At 39.5% G+C, this 16,939-nt stretch overlaps 1 protein-coding gene across 1 annotated transcript; it reads right to left on the reverse strand.

Moving 5' to 3' along the window:
- Positions 1–12,586: 12,586 nt before the first annotated feature.
- Positions 12,587–16,761, reverse strand: LOC308097815 (uncharacterized protein). The gene is made up of 2 exons (XM_080445892.1): positions 16,314–16,761; positions 12,587–15,256 (listed from the first exon to the last, which is right to left on the reverse strand). Exons 1-2 carry the CDS (start codon positions 16,507–16,509, stop codon positions 14,736–14,738), a joined length of 717 nt encoding a protein of 238 aa, XP_080302018.1. The 5' UTR covers positions 16,510–16,761; the 3' UTR covers positions 12,587–14,735.
- Between the last annotated feature and the right edge of the window lie 178 nt (positions 16,762–16,939).

The following is a 16,939-nucleotide window of genomic DNA, read 5'->3' on the forward strand; positions in this document are numbered from 1 at the left end:
GTGTGTGTGTGTGTGTGTGTGTGTGTGTGTGTGTGTGTGTGTGTGTGTGTGTGTGTGTGTGTGTGTGTGTGTGTATGTGTAGCCTGTAAAACTATGCCTGCCCGAGGGTAATCACACATGTAGGGGGGCAGGGGTGTAACACACACACACACACACACACACACACACACACACACACACACACACACACACACACACACACACACACACACACACACACACACACACACACACACACACACACACACACACATAATGTGAAAAGAAGTTCTTGTATAAAACCTAATAATTGCCTGTTGTGCTGTTTGCTGTCAGGTGTAACCGCTACGGCATGTCCTAAAATAACACGGTACTCAATGTCCAGATTTATGGGGTTTTATTGACTTCAAGATTTTTCTTGAAGCCAAACTGTTTTTTTTTATTCATAACAATATGTTGCTTAGCCACACCACAAACACTAAATCAACATATTAACTCCAAGACGCAGTACAAATACACATGCAAACTCACCGTTTGAATGCACACACAAAAATGGTTTCAAGTAGAGGGCTACTGGATAAAATCATGGAGTAGGTAAAATATGAAAGTTGAAAGCATGAAAGGTAGTTTATTGGATTTCCAATGTCATGCATGTCATTCATTAGTATCATTGATGAAGGAAGTAAGGAAGCGGCCCAATTTTTGCTGTGCATAGAAACTATTGCCCAACCCCAACCATTTGCGCACGCACGCACGCACGCACGCACGCACGCACGCACAGATGTATAACATACATTTACTGTAGATTTCCTTTACTTACTCTCTTCTTCAGCCTGGGGTTGTACCTCTACGCATCCAGGCTCTTTATAACAACAAACCCTTTTCTTTCTTGACAATCTTATTTTTCGTTGATGACATCCGTCTGTGTTATCTGCTAACATGAACAAAATGAGTAAAGATCAAAAACTTTGTATATCTCAGGTATGTGTGCTTCTATAGCTTTAGTATATAGACGTTGGCAATCGATGCAATGCTAGTGTGCTACCATATAATCTGGTCCACAGTGGCCGGACATGGCGCTCCTCAGTACAACAATAGCGGCCGGCGCTTGTCGATCTACGCTTTTCGGTTTAAAGCGGCTATAGCGCCCGAACGATGGGTCGTACAGAGACGTTGGATCCGGGCTTCCGCTTCCAACTGTGCTCGACTCCACTCTGTCCGTCGCCCCCCGTCCGAGGGACCACCCTGTTTTCAGACAGTTACCACAGCCATAAATTGACATTTATGTCAAAGTCTTGTTTAAAAGGGGGCATTGTGTTGAATGGGGTTTGTACAAGTGGAAGTGGAAGCATGTCTGGGAAGGCAATACGAAAGCCTAATTTATACTCGGTGAGAGTGTCACTTGTCGAAAAGAACACATCTACAAGCCAGCAACTTGTCACGATGCAACACGTTGGCTTGTAGATGTGTTATCAGGTGTTGTTTAGCCACTCTCTAAACTACCACGCAACTGCTAGTTGCATTGATCGCATTGAAATGGCTATACATTTCGACTTATAACATTTTTTGTTCACATACTACTAAAGATCACATACTACTGTAACTGTCCAGCTTAATGTAAAATGTAAACAGGATGAGAGGAATGTAAAAAGGAACCTCTGTAGATCCTCCTTGATCACAAGAACATCACCAGATTCTATGTTGCACCATGACCCACTCAGATGCAAAGAAGTCAGGCCATGCATTTATTCCCTCAAGGATTTATTTATTTGATCATTCCATTTCCACACTCTTCTGAGTTAAATGAACACTGAGAACTCTGCCATTGTTTGAGAGGAGTCTTGGGTGGGATATGTTAAGATATGTTAAGATTTTCATTTACTATTGTTAAAACTAATTATTTGGTTTTGAAGTTAAGGCAAATTATGTACATAAGTCATAGTGCTTCAAAGTGATGTGTTGTTGGTTCCTACTTCCAGTGTTGGAAAAGTTACTCAAAACCAGTAATATATTACATACTACTAGTTACTTGTTTAAAAAGTAATATCATGACTTTACATATTACTCCCTGCCAAAAGTAACTCGTTACTCATTACTTTAGTTTACTTTTTTTTCTCTCGCCCCCAGTAATTGCATTCTTTCTCCCCAAAAGTCTTACTTTGCATTTTCAACATTAGCAGTTGAAAGTTCCTTCTTGTTACCGACAGCGGACAACAATGTTCTTCAAATCTTTGGTCCGGACAAAATCAAAATGACAATTATTCACTGCCCAAGTCAATGCCTAAGTCACTGCCCACCACTACGGAGGTTGTGGGTTCGAATCCACCGTGGTGCGTCCAGCTTTGTCGAGCGTCTACACAAACACGATTGGCCCGTGTTCGGGGGAGGGAAGCCGGGCGGGCAGGGTGATATCAGTCTTTGCACGTACTCCTACAGGCTAGGGTGGCACCTGTCAGTGGGGAGTGTTGGGCGGGAGGAGTAGGACGAAGGCTCTATGTCCCCCCGGTGGGGGCTCCTCACCGGCAGGTGAGTCAGTAGGATACGACGAGCTGTGACAACACAGAAGTGAGTGTGGGGAGGATTCATTTAGCATAACGACTAAATTAAGGAGAAAAAGGGCTAAACATTTTTTGGCAACTCTAAATTAAAAAAAATTAAATAATAATAAATAAAGACAATATTTCCAAGTGCCGGTGTCTCCCCCATGTTTGTTTCCATCTCTAGCAATCTGTGTGTCTCACACTAACACTAACCGCATCTGATAATTCACACGCACAGATAAGTGCGCAACGTTTCCGTATCCGCTCTAGAGTGTAGACCTAGACAGGATCAGCAGCATGCAAAGCAACTCGATCCCAACCTAGTCTACCATTATATCATCTGACCAAAAACTATACAGGATCAAATAAAACACACTCAAGCCCACAGTACCACCAAGGCTCGTGAAAATAGTAATAACTTACTGTTGGAAAATAGTAAAAGTAATATTTATTACTCAAAATGTGAAAGTAATTAGTTATATTACTAGTTACTGGAAAAAAGTAATAATATTACTAATATTACTTAGTTACTTTAGTTACTTTCCAACACTGCCTACTTCTTAATTTGCAAAGTGTCAAAATGTAAATATTGAGGTAGGTGTGGGAGAGGTGCTATGTGCACTAGAAGCAAAGCAAAGTTCAACTGCTAGCATGTGGAATAAGTGGCATTATCTTCAGACAAATAGCATGACTTTGAGACAAGTCCAGGTGTGCGTTGGGATTCTCATTGTAACAACTATAAAAAAGGTTATGAATTATTTGTATTTACTATATCAGTACTTTGTACACAATCATTTCCCAATACAGAAGCACATTTTAAACCCTGACACATTTAACCACTTTCAACCTAGCGTCCCTATTTTGGGCATTTAATTATAGTCAAAATAGCAGATCTACAAGCTCACAATGCTTTGCAACGTGAAGCTTGTAGGTCGGCTGTTTTTGATAGGAATACGAGTGTGCCTTGAGATTGTCCATTGGTGTGCACTGGGCAGAAAGGTTTGAAAACTCTGTATGAAGTCATGTGAAAAACCTCTGTAGATCCACCAAGCACATCACCAGATTCTGTGACACTATGACCCACGCGGATGCAATAAATCGGTCCATGTCTTTATCCCCTTAAGGATGTATATATTTATTAATTTGATAGGGTAAAATGTGGTTCCTTTTGTGCACTCTTCTGAGTTAAATGGAGGTTTTCCTTGAGCTATTGTTTGAGCTGAGTCTTAAAGGTGGGATGTATTCAAGACTTCTTATTGTTACATCTTATATGAGTACACAAGTAAAGTAATATTCTTTGGGTTCGGTTCCTCAACATTGTAGCATAAGTAACAGTAACAAAGACATAACTAAGTATAGCAACAATAGTAAGTAAAATGTAAATAAAAACATACATTAGCCATAGCCATAGCACATTGAGGTGCTTGAGGTACTGTGTGTATGTGTACTATATGTGTATGAGTGGGAGGTATGTGTATACAGTATGTATTTACATGTATTTACATTTATGGGTGCGTATGTTTTTGAGTGCTGCCATTTGCTGTCGTGCAAATGTGTAAATATTGAGGTAGGCGTGGGAGGGGTGCTGTGTGTGTAGATACTGTATGTTCCTTATTTCAAGTGGTTTACTTCCCTTTACTGGCACCATAGCGTGTGATGGATGTGATGTGATGGCAAAAAATGTCACATTGTGTCTGGCGGTGCTCCATTTTGCATGTGTGCATTTATATGCTCATTATAATTGAATGGGAATATATTATGTAGCCCACACAAGCTGCTTTTTCTTGAAAAATTATAGGCTTAACAATATAATATCTGCAATAAATAGGACATACCCTATTTTTTAAAAGAGATGGGCCCCTATACACTGTTCAAATAGTTTGTTATATTCAGGAAAGGAATATCACTTTTCCCCAGTTAATTTCTTCAAAGTCGGCCATCACACCCATGACCCAGCATTATAAAACAAAATGCCATACACCAGAGGATTTAAGGCCTAACACTAAAATATATTTAAGGATCATTATGGTATATATTGTGCTATACTGTATGATTGAACGACCCCATTCAGACAGATCAGGGGTGTCTAAGAACTTAATGGGGTCTTCGTGAAGGGGGGGGGGGTCTCAGGGGGCATTGAAAGCTTCTAATGCTGTTGTTTTGAACTTTTAGTATTTCTTTTAAAATATATACTTTTAGTATTTCTCCCCACAGAGCTGAACCCCCATTCACAATTCAAAGTTCAGATATCTTCATTTCAGAAGGCTTTAACTTTTAAATTCCTGATCCGAATGTCCTAATATTTTCTGAGACATGCTCGTGAAATAAGTGGAATTATCCTCCTGCGACTTGAATGACTTTGCCTTAGTTTGATGAGGTCAAACTCCTAAAGGATTTGACATTGCCGCCAAATAATTTTTTTTAATCTTTTACCAACATTCTGTGTACTGTATGCCGAGGCATACTGGTGTGCTGTGAGACCAGGTGTGGTGTGGTCCAGGTGTGTTTTGGGATTTTGTGACAACCACAAAATGTTATGAATTTTAATTACTATGTCGGTACTTTTTCTATACCCTGAAATATATATATTTTAACCACTTTCAACCTGGTGTCTCTATTTTGGGCATTTAATTATAGCACACATTATCTTACACCCATGGTGGGATTTGAAACTGTGATCTCAGGAGAGCCAATGTCTTGACACAGTGTGCTACCAAGCTTGCTGTCACACCCTGTCACCCATCATTTTGGATGTTATTTGAAGTGCTATCCAATGATAGCATAGTGCGTCACTTGGCAGAGCCCACTCCCAATTCATCACATATTGCAGCTCTGTCATTTTCTCGTCAAGTCGTCACTATAGGACAACTATTTGTGAGAATGTGTTACAACCTAACATGGAATGCACATTATGGTGCAGTGGTTCCTTTGATTGTCTGGTGTAATGTTTGGGGTAATTGCATGAGCAGTGTCCACTTGACAATTTAATGATGCTAATAAGCTATTTTGTTATTATGCTGCAAGTAGCCTATAGCTCCTTCATTGTTCAAAGTAAAAAGAAGAAAAAAATGAGAAAAGATAATACTTCATGTTAGTAATTTTCATAAATTACACATTTTAACAATCAGGGACATTTCTCAGGCATTTCTGCTTTTTAGCTGTATCGAAAACATACCGAACCGTGACACGACTGCTGTATCAAACTGAACCGTGAATTTTGTTCAGAATTACACCCAAATATAAATTATATATACTCGGGCCACTCCGCGGTCCTCACATCTAGAGTCAGGGACGCGCTATTATGGATCCCACGCCAGCTCTTGGCAAACCCCGCTGTGATTGGTCAGTAGTCGCTGTGATTGACAGTTCTCATTTTTGCAACTATGCCTAAACCTAACCTTAACCCTAACCCTAACCTCAGTAAAACTATATAAACCTAACCCTAGCCCTAACCATAACCTCAGTAAAACTATGCCTGCCAGGGAGCCAATCAGACAGGTAAGGCGGGTCTATATCCTGGAGCGTTGGTGGGATCCATAATCACGCGTCAGGGACGCTACGCGGTGACCTACGTCACACCACCAATCCGACCGATATGTCTGAGTGATAGTGTCAGGGGCTGTGCCAGAGTATCCGTTGTACCCGTCTGTCTGTGTCCCCCATTTATGGAGATCTCTGTATCTGTCAGTCCTTGTCCCTTTTATGCCCATACATGGAGATCTCTGTATCTGTCAGTCCTTCTCCCTTTTATGCCCCTATATGGCGATCCCTGATGTCATCAGTAAATGCCCATATATGGGCAAGATGATATGCCCATATGCCCAGTTCTGGACAATGGTATCCGAACGTACCGAGGGCGTGCACTGCACTCCTCCGAGTCCTCGCCAATGCGCCCGCTGAGTTTGAAGTCAGTCTGTATATATACACATGACATGACCACTTGAGTAAGAGTACAGATACTCCTTGGTCAAATTTACTCCACTATAAGTAAAAGTAGCTCAGTCAAACATACTTAAGTACAATACTTAAGTATTCCAAAGTACATGCTTTGAAAAATACTAAAAGTACGAGTACAAGTAAAAGTAGATTATCTTAATTTTTATATCAATGAATTGCTGTAATGTTTTCACAATGCATTTATAGGACCTTGTAACTCTTGTTTCAGAGAAGCACTTTAACTCTGAAACCACCTGCACTGCATGCACTGCTGTGCTTGTTTTTAGAACCACTACGTTATACAAAGCCTGCAGAAACACCTGTAAAAACATAGAAATTAGGAACCAGAACTAAATACTTTTACTCCTTTACACCCATACAAGATGTAACAAAGAGGTAAGCGGAGGGGGAAGCCAGAAACACAGCCAGTGTGAGAGCAGAAGTTAGGCCAATTGCATTTTAGGGCAGAAAAAAAAAACAGCCAACCTAAAGGACGAACCGCACTAACGCAACTAGTCGCAACTCCTTGCAACAAAACCGTTTTAAGGTCAACCGCACCAATGCAACTCCTTGCAACTGCCATTGGGGATAATGGTTGCAAGTAGTTCCATGTTGCAAGGAGTTGCATGGCGAAACATTGGTGTGGATGTGGTGTGGGCTTAAAAGTACTCAGTACTTTACAGCCTTCCTAGAAATGTACTTGAGTAAAAGTAAAATATTTGTGTTGGAAATGTACTCAAGTAAGAGTAACAAGTATCCGAAAAATCTAATACTCAAGTAAAGTACAGATCCTCAGAATCTGTACTCAAGTACAGTACTCAAGTACATTTACTCCGTTACTGTCCACCACTGCACATGACCATATGTGTTCCCGGCTGACACCGGCAGTAACTTAGCCTGTGTGACCTACTTATATATGTGTGTGTGTGTGTGTGTGTGTGTGTGTGTGTGTGTGTGTGTGTGTGTGTGTGTGTGTGTGTGTGTGTGTGTGTGTGTGTGTGTGTGTGTGTGTGTGTGTGTGTGTGTGTGTGTGTGTGTGTGTGTGTGTGTGTGCGTGCGTGCGTGCGTGCGTGCGTGCGTGCGTGCGTGCGTGCGTGCGTGCGTGCGTGCGTGCGTGTGCGTGTGTGTGTTTTGATAGAGCATTAACTTCTAATCTACCCGCACTTCACCTACCTTTTGGTATGTTTTGAAACCTCTCGATTAGATCATTCCTGTCGATCTTCTTCAGAACATTCACCACGATCTGAGCTGCATTCCTGGGATAGTTCTGCATGACCAGATCAATGGTGCCCATCTTGTTGACATTCTCCAGGCTGTCCTTTGGGAGCGGCTGGAGTCCTTTAAGGACAGGCTGTCGCAAATGCCACTGGAACTGCTCAAACTCCTCTTTGCCCAGCTCCTGTAGAGTTTTTAAAAGTGTCTCCTTGGTTGATTCCTAGTAGAAACAGAGGATATTAAGATTTCAGCGTCATTCTCTTAATGCTTTGTGTGTAAAGAAACTGAACACATCAGAACACATCAGGAAAGACTGTGTCTGGCTGTGTCTATATTCCATAGTTCTAAAACACATTTCTTTCTTCTTTTTTTTTTTAAGCAAAAGCCATATTGAGTTGTTACTATGTATGTCTGTAGAATATTACAATAACTGAGCATGTTTTCTAAAGAGGATCTGTACAGACATTTATGACAAAATACAAATGTCATATCAGAATGGAAGAGAGAATTAAAACAACTACAGATATAATGCAGTATCAGTATTAATTACTGAGATCGTTGTATTAACTTTACAGTTAATTACATTCTACAGAGTATTTGCATTTCAACATGCTCAACACTGGCCTTCAGTTAGTTTGGTCTGACCATTATGTTAATGTACTGGTGTATGCCTTTATATATTGCAGTTTTGAGGGCCTAAATGTGCTCAAAGGGTGCAACTTTGCACCCTGATATGTGATATGAGAGACGTTTATAATGAACCAAATCAGTTTACTACATGTTACTCTCAATGATAAACTACAGTAAATGCAGTGTAACAAAATGATACAGAACATGAAAAACAAAAGATGCTTTGAAACCTCAAATTCATGGTGAATGGTCATTCATTTCAGTCAGAATAGGACTGCTAGTCCAGAATCATATCATTACTTGGAATCATTACAGAATGAAAGGTAAAAGAGATGCCTGTTGCACAGCTCTATGCTGCCATTTTGGTCCAGGTCTAGACTTTTATTTTGTGTCAGTCAAGCTCTGCTGCTTGCAAACAGTGCAATAGGCCTAACGAGAAAATAAAGACTTAAACACTCAAACCCTCTAGACTTAATAAAACAGACCTGAGTTGGCATTTTCCCCTCTACACCAAATCTCTTTGGTGTAGAAAATAGCCGATCTACAAGGCCACAACGTCTTGTGAGCTTGTAGATCTGCTATTTTTGGATAATGTTCCCCCCAGAATATGGATGTAAGTTGTTAAGAAAAAGATGATTCATAAGTCCTTATTTATGGAATAGGTTTCAGTAGATTTTTAACAGGTCCCATGTAATGCATAATAGCCTTATTATATTCAAATTTTGTGGATTGTAGCCATGTTTCAGGGGACAAACATTTACTCAGCTTCTACAGAGGAAACAGGAGCCATCAACACCAACCTGACCAGAGCTTGTCCCTGAGGAAAACTTCCTTTCATCTGCTCACAACTTCTACCACACAGAAGGCTATTTATGCCCACTGATTGGTCATTTACCAAAACAATTCATAGCCCTTTATAGCCCATTATTTATTTTATTTATTTTATTTATTTTATTTATTTTATTTATTTTATTTATTTTATTTATTTTATTTATTTTATTTATTTTATTTATTTTATTTATTTTATTTATTTTATTTATTTTATTTATTTTATTTATTTTATTTATTTTATTTATTTTATTTATTTTATTTATTTTATTTATTTTATTTATTTTATTTATTTTATTTATTTTATTTATTTTATTTATTTTATTTATTTTATTTATTTTATTTTTACAAGCATGCTAGTATGGTAGCAGTCCCACCACTAAATCTATGCCTTATGATTTAAATGCAAACACAAGACACCATCATCATCATCTTTAGTTCTCAGACAGTGACAAACAGTGCAACAGAACACATATTATCTTCCTCACTGTGCATTAATGCTCCTCTTCAGTCCCCTATTTGTTTATACTATATTATGTATAACAAATATAAGACCTCTAAAATATTTTCATTTGCATAATCTTACAATTATTACAATGTAACACCATCAAATGCATTTTTGGTTTCCTGGTAAAGTCCTTACCTGGCATGGCTGCTGTCTGTCCATGGTCCTTCTCTGCAGACAGTGAGCTTTAACTGTTGAAATTCATGTTGTCTGTTCATTTGTAGTCACACAGCGCCAGGGTACAACTGAGTTGCAGCTCAAGTCCAAGCAAAGTGAGCTCCAAACAAAGTCAGATAATGCAACAACAAAAAAAGGCTGTGGCTCTTTGAAGAACTGCTTTTGTATGCAGTGTGAAAACATTGAGAAAGAGACAGAGAGAGAGAAGGAGGTAGGAAGACACAGTGATAGAAATACAAACTTAAACACAATATGAATGTAGAAATATGTATTCTCATTGCATACGTAATAACTGCACTTGTACTAGTGCCTGAGCCATACTAGCAGAACCGGTTTGGTGTGGCTCAGGTGGGGAGGACTCTAATTGGATAGGTCAGAGGTCATTCATAGCAAACTCAACAGATACTGCATGCCTGTGATCCCATTCATTGTTCACTGTTACATACAGTAGGCAGCACATTATCTGGTTAAACTGCCAAGGAACTTGGAACTTACTGACCGTCCCTATTATAATTATGTTGCTTATTACATCACATGTTTGCCTATGAGCAAAATCAATAATTAGACATAAAAAGAAAATAACGTATGAATTTACAAGTGTTTGCTTTGATGGCAACATAAACAAAGCAGAACAGAAGTCTTTTATTGAGAGCAGTGAAATAACAGATGGCAGAATGTCCTGTTTGACTTAATAACTTGTGTTATTAGTGGCTGAAAGGGAGGGGATTATTTTTCATGTTGTCCAGGTTCTCCTAGGCTAGAGCATACAGTAACATTACATAACATAACATAACATAACATCAGAAGCTCAGATCAAAGTATAGCCTAAATGACAAGTTTGATTTGTGCTTGATATGTTATTGTTAGTGTGTAATACTGTTACACTTTACGTAATGATATATACTTTACATACATGATAATATAATGTCAATGTTGGTGCCAGGCATGGCTACTATCGATGTGTGAATGAGTGAATGTAACGCATGCTTAGTAAAGGCCAGTCCACACAAATGCAACTCATTGCAACATGCAACTTCTTGCAACTATCCCCAATGTCAGTTGCAAGGAGTTGCATCGGTGCGGTCTGGTCTTAAAGGTGCTATATGAATGCTGACCATTTATGATTATTTATTCATTATCATTATCAAGTTAAACTATTTTTATTGCAGTATGACATCAGAATAACTTTTCATTAGTTAGATAACAAATACTTTAACAAATGTATTTCCAAAACTATTGGAATTGAGCGTCTGTTTGTCTGTATGTGCACAAAATAGTCCACTAGAGGGTGTTGGAGCTCAACTATGCAGACCCCAACGTTTCCTTGTGAGAACATAGACTAAACATATAATTAGTTAACAATGAAACACACCTGTTACAAATTTCAAGAGATACACTGACTTACACACAAATGTACATACATACATTAAAAACAATGTAGGCTACAAGAATAATGTACATATCTTCTAAGTAGGACTATGTTAAAATCCATTAATTGCACACATGACACTTGCTTTCTAGACTCTGTGGATGGTCAAGTGAGTGATGGCATCTTCTGGGTCATCAAGCAGATGCCCTCTTTCCTCTATGTTTGGCTGATAGGCCCAGGACACCTCCAGAAGGTTCAGCAGTGAACCCTGATGTCCCAGGCTCACCGCCTAGGTGCCATCTACTCACTTGAGGGCCAGTTGGGAGTCCATTCTTTTCATTCAGAGCCACTGTACCACCCTCTCAGCATGTCAGGGAAGGATTTCACTTGCACTCTGAGAGAGAGGTGTGTTTGTCTTTGGGTATGTATAGGAAAAAAAAACTTTTCATCTAAACTGTAGTATCAGGTTTGACCACAATCCTACCGCAGTCCAAGTTCCAGTCCTGGGGGTTTGGGTCTTGCCTCACATTATTAGTTTTCATTTACCAGAAGACAGAATATCATATTCATATTCGTGGGTGATATTTATTTTCCGATGGTGGTAGACTGACACCTTGAGCTCAGATGCTGTAATTGGCTGAGATGGGGTAAAGGCACTCCGTCCTGGTATTCAATGAAGCCCAACATCAATAATAATAAAATAAAAGTTTTCCCCAATTTTAAGAATAATATACAAATATAACTACGAGGATACTATTCGTGCTGTGTGTGTGTGTGTGTTTGTTTTGTAAAGTGTGAGCATGAAGGAGAGAGAGGGGGAAAGAGATTGAGAAACACACATCATAAATATTTTTGGATGAACCTTTGGCTTTAGATGAACATAGACCACTTTCCTGTTTATCTCTTCTCCAGGGACTGTTTTTGAGTATACTTTTACAATAATGCAATTTGAAATAAATAAACAAATAAAGGCACCATACAGTTCACTGTGTTGGATCAGGCTAACTGACTAGTTTCAATGACTGCAAGTTGACTTTCATACCATACTGAAATGAATGGAAACCAATGGATTCCTCTAAAATAAAATCAAAAACGTGTGTTGTAATTAAGTAATCCTGTTGTGATCCTTAAAGCTCTCCTCCATTAAGGTGATGTGTCCTGTTGTCCAGGTTCTCCTTGGCTGGAGCATACAGTACACCAACATAATATCAGAAGCTTAGATCAGAATTGCTCATTTGGTTAATTTGAATCACTCATCTGTAAGCAAGCAGCACACTCAGAGAACAAGAAAGTCAGTATCAAACGACATGTTCTAAAGTTTATTCAACACACAGAGAACATATACCTTCCTTTCGAAAAAAATGCATTATGTGAACGGAAGATGTGTGAGTGAGTGATGGCTGGTGCAGAAGTAGCAATAAGACATGATACGAATAGGAATAGATATTTAACAAGCAGATGACAGTTGCATTTCAACAGTGACAACCTGTAGTTTCTTGGAGATACAAAGGAGAGCAAATGGTGTCAGAAACACATCTATATACGTACACTCTTAAGAGTGAGTAAGTATAGTTATAAGGTTATGTAAGCTATGTCCATATCACAACATTGTGCTTTGAAAAATGCCCACATACAGTACAGCATGAAAGATTAACTAAACAACAGGAACTTAATTGTATTCTCTTAACTTTCCAGACCCCTGATTAGACAGCTACAGTACATGACAAAATACCCAGTGTTATGGCTCAATTTGGTTCCATTTGTGCATTCTCAGAGTTAAATGAACACTAAGACTTTTACAGTGTAGAGTGACAAGAACAGTGGGTGGATGGTACTGTATTCAATTCCCTGCAAGCTAGAAACAGAGCAGTATTTTCTAGGGGTCCAGAGTACATGGGGTCTAGTTTTATAGAAAACCAGCAATACCTCTGGCTAGGATCCTGGTGGGATAGGAATCCAATGGCCTACTAGGGGTGGTAGGATTAAAGCAAAGGGGGAAAAGAGTATTATGGTAACCTGATAGAATAGAAAATGCTATTAGTTAGGGTGGTGGCTAAAGGCTTTATTTTTAAGGGTTTATTTATTTATACCATATTGACTAGCTGTGGAAGATTCAGTCATTGCATCCTACCATGGCATCAAAACTAGAACTGGTTTGTAATGTAGAAATATGAAGAATGTGTAGAACAGACATTTCATTCATAGCAATGCTGTGCTTTCATGTCACACACAGATGAAAACGTGATTATTTCATGGGGGCTTTTGCGACTCATTTGTTTGAAATGAAGATGTGTCGTTTATGGTATAGATAGATTCTGTATTGGTCCTTGCGGACTCATTTAGCGGCACTGGGTTCCCCACAAAATATTTAAGTGAGTCAACACAGCTATTTGTAAATGTCAGTTTTATGGTAGTTCTAACACACATCCCCTTCTCTGGTGCTAAGCCACAGGTATCCAAGTAATCAACACTAAAAAGATAGTTTATGTACCATGACTTCGAGAATGATGTTTCATTCCCCATATAGGATATTTGGCAGGTAAGGACGTCCTTACATTGAATGGCATCAAATATTGATGTTTGGTTCATAAATATGTTTTCATTACTTTGAATTCAGTCTGAGTCAGACTATTGCGTCTCTGTCCCTTTCCATGCTGCACAGAATACCTACTATTTAAACCTAAGCACTGTGTTTTCATCCACTGCACCACCCATGATACAACAGAACCATGCATAGTAGAGCTGGCCAATATGGACTAAATCTATTATTTTTGATAAAATACCTCAATATCAATATTGTGATTATTTTGTGGGACTGACTACTGGCGCTTTCACAAAATATCCAAGTAATGAGTAATCAGTAATGCCTATACCCACTAAGTGAGTAAAGGCAAATAATATACCAAATAATATAAAACAGTCAGGTAAGGTCAGAGAATTCACTTTGGGGTCATAATGCATCCTTTAAAAACAGGAATTGACAACACTAATGTCTTGATAGACGAAATAAAAACAGTCTCCTCTGACAGTAAGACATAATTTCCAGTGTTTTGCAAATTGCAGTGGTTAAATTTGTCTTCGGGCAACTCAGACTTAGTTTGTTGCCGTCAGTCCATATAAATACAGCCTAGCGAAAAATACTAAATATCTACTCTTATACAGTTAGTACTAAATACATCAATGCAGCTCACTGTGGCACCAGTTTGGATGGATCTCATTAATATTTACTTATGTGTATGCACCTGCATGAACATGAAAATGTCGTTTGAGACTAGAACTGTCAGAGAAACACCTGCCACAAACATTGCAGATGTAGGGTTTATCACCCGTATGGGTCCTCTTATGTCTGATCAAATTGTGGCGAGAGCAGAAGGCTTTACCGCAGTCGCTGCAGCTGAACCGTTTCTCTCCCGTGTGGATCCTTATGTGCACTTCCAGATTTGCTTGACAGTTGAAGGATTTACCACACTCCTTGCATCTGAACGGCTTCTCTCCTGTGTGGATACTCATGTGTATCTCCAAACCTCTAAAACTGCCAAATAATTTCCCACAAACATCACAAACCGCTGCTTTCACATTGACGTTGAGTTGACATTGAAAATCCTTCTGTCTCAAAGTGTCTCCCACACAGCCCGGCGAGCCCGCAGATATCTCTAGGGTTTGTGGTTGGTGTGCAAAGTTTTCCACTGTTCCCCCACTCTTCACTTCTGTCACTGTGTTCGTCTTGACTAGAATCGCTCACCCTACAGTTCTCGTCCTCGTCTTTGATTTCGGGCTCAGAGAATCCAGGAGATGGGACCTCTTCATCAGCCTCTGTTGGCATCTGCTCAGCTGTGACAGGTAGAGGTTCCTCCTCTTCTTTGTATATTCCATGCTCATTTTTCACACACTGAGGAGTGAATGTGTCATGGATGGTGTCGTCCTCTGGTCTTCTGTCCTGGCTGCTGCTCAAAGGTTCCTTGTGGCTCCTCTCAGTCTGCAGGGACTCTGGGTTCTTCTGCCTCGGACTGGAGTTCCACTCCTGCTGCTCAGTGAGGAAATCCTCCTCCCACACAGAGAGGTTGAGCTGTGCTTCCTCTGAGGAGCAGGGAAGGAGAAGAGAACATTCAGCAATGATTACAACATCTGTGTGTGTGCGGTGTCTCCTGACTCAACATACTTGTTCATTCTATTAAAGGGATTAAATTAAAGTTTTTTCACCTTTGGATTTGACATCACACACCTCAGGCAGGATGACTGCATAGCATAGGGTGTATACCAGTATGTCTGTATACTTGTATTAGTATTTTGTTTGAGGGTGTCTTTACTGTGATGTTACTCTTCTGTACTTCTATGTCCTGTATGTGTAACTTTTACTGCTGTGCTGTCCCTGGAGTCTGAATTTCCCCCAGGGCCAATAAAGGTATCTATCCCAGGGTTTTTGTACAAAATTTGCAACAGAATGTTGCTAAACTTAGTGTCCAGTGGCCATTTCTCAGTAACTGTGGTGCTCATTAAAAAAACGTTATCAACTATTTGACGAGAACTTTGGACGTGTGGAATTTGTACTTCCATGTACTGATGTTCTCATGTCTTACTAAATAAAGTACATCAATCAATCAATCACGTGCAATATAAAATCCAAAAACTGAACCATCCCTTTAATACCAGCATCTCTACTGATGCCATGGTAACCATGGGAGCTGTGACATAATTGGTTAAAACAGCTGTGTAGTAATAGTAAACAGGTAGTCTCACAGTAGCTAGATGATAAGATATCTAACATCTGAGCAACAACTATTGAAATATGGTTTAACACTAGCCCCATGTGTGACCTCTCCTTCACTCTAGCTCCAGCCTCCAGGACTAAGCCTCATCATTAAAAAGGTTATGACTCACATGGTTCAGTCAGTGATTGGTGAAAAAAGTCATTATGTAATTCTGAAACATTCATCCTGAATTTTACCAGAATAAACATTTGATTTGAAGAGGGCGTTTTACATTAGAGGCTGATTGAGTTGATTCTGCAGGCTAGATTGAGGCAATCAAATGTCTCCACGTCGAATAGATACATTGTAGGCTATCTAACACATACCTGGTATTCAATTTTCTTTGATCTGTGTTTTATAAACGTATCAATCATACATTGACATACCAGATATTCTATTTAACCTGATCTCAGGTTGTAGAAGTGCATCGAGCATCTTCCGTTGTCGACTGATCTCTCGTTTAGACTGGTACATTTCTTCCTCGTAGCCTGAGATCATCTTCTCAACAGCTTCCACGATCTCATCAGCAGCCGCAGACAGAAAATGCTTCACAAGGACCCGAAGACCTTGAATTTTAATCATTTTGGTATCTAGTTATAGTGGATATTATCACATTGATTGATTGAGCAAGGGTTCTCCTTATGATCACAAACAGTCTGATGCTCTAAAACTTAGCTGTGTTGTTCCGAAAGCAGCCATAGCAGCTTGCTGTGAGCAGCATCGATTCTTTGTTTACTTCCGCTGCTGTCCTACGACTGCACTTTGGTTTCAGTACCCCCGGGTGTCCCGTCCATCAGAATCTCCCTGCATGTCAGAAAATGCTTTATTGTAGTAGTAATAATTACACATTTAGCACATTTCCTTAAAATGCTTACATAGGAAGCTTCCTTGCAAGCGTGACCGCCTTTATTTCAGCATTATGTGTTCCCAAATGGTGTAATTACCAAATCGTACTGTAGGGGTCAATAACACACCTACTACTACAACGCGTCTGGTCCGAAAAAGATAGGAA

This window comes from Gymnoscopelus braueri (assembly GCF_963280865.1).
Source record: "Gymnoscopelus braueri genome assembly, chromosome: 13".
In the NCBI taxonomy this organism is placed as follows: domain Eukaryota; kingdom Metazoa; phylum Chordata; class Actinopteri; order Myctophiformes; family Myctophidae; genus Gymnoscopelus; species Gymnoscopelus braueri.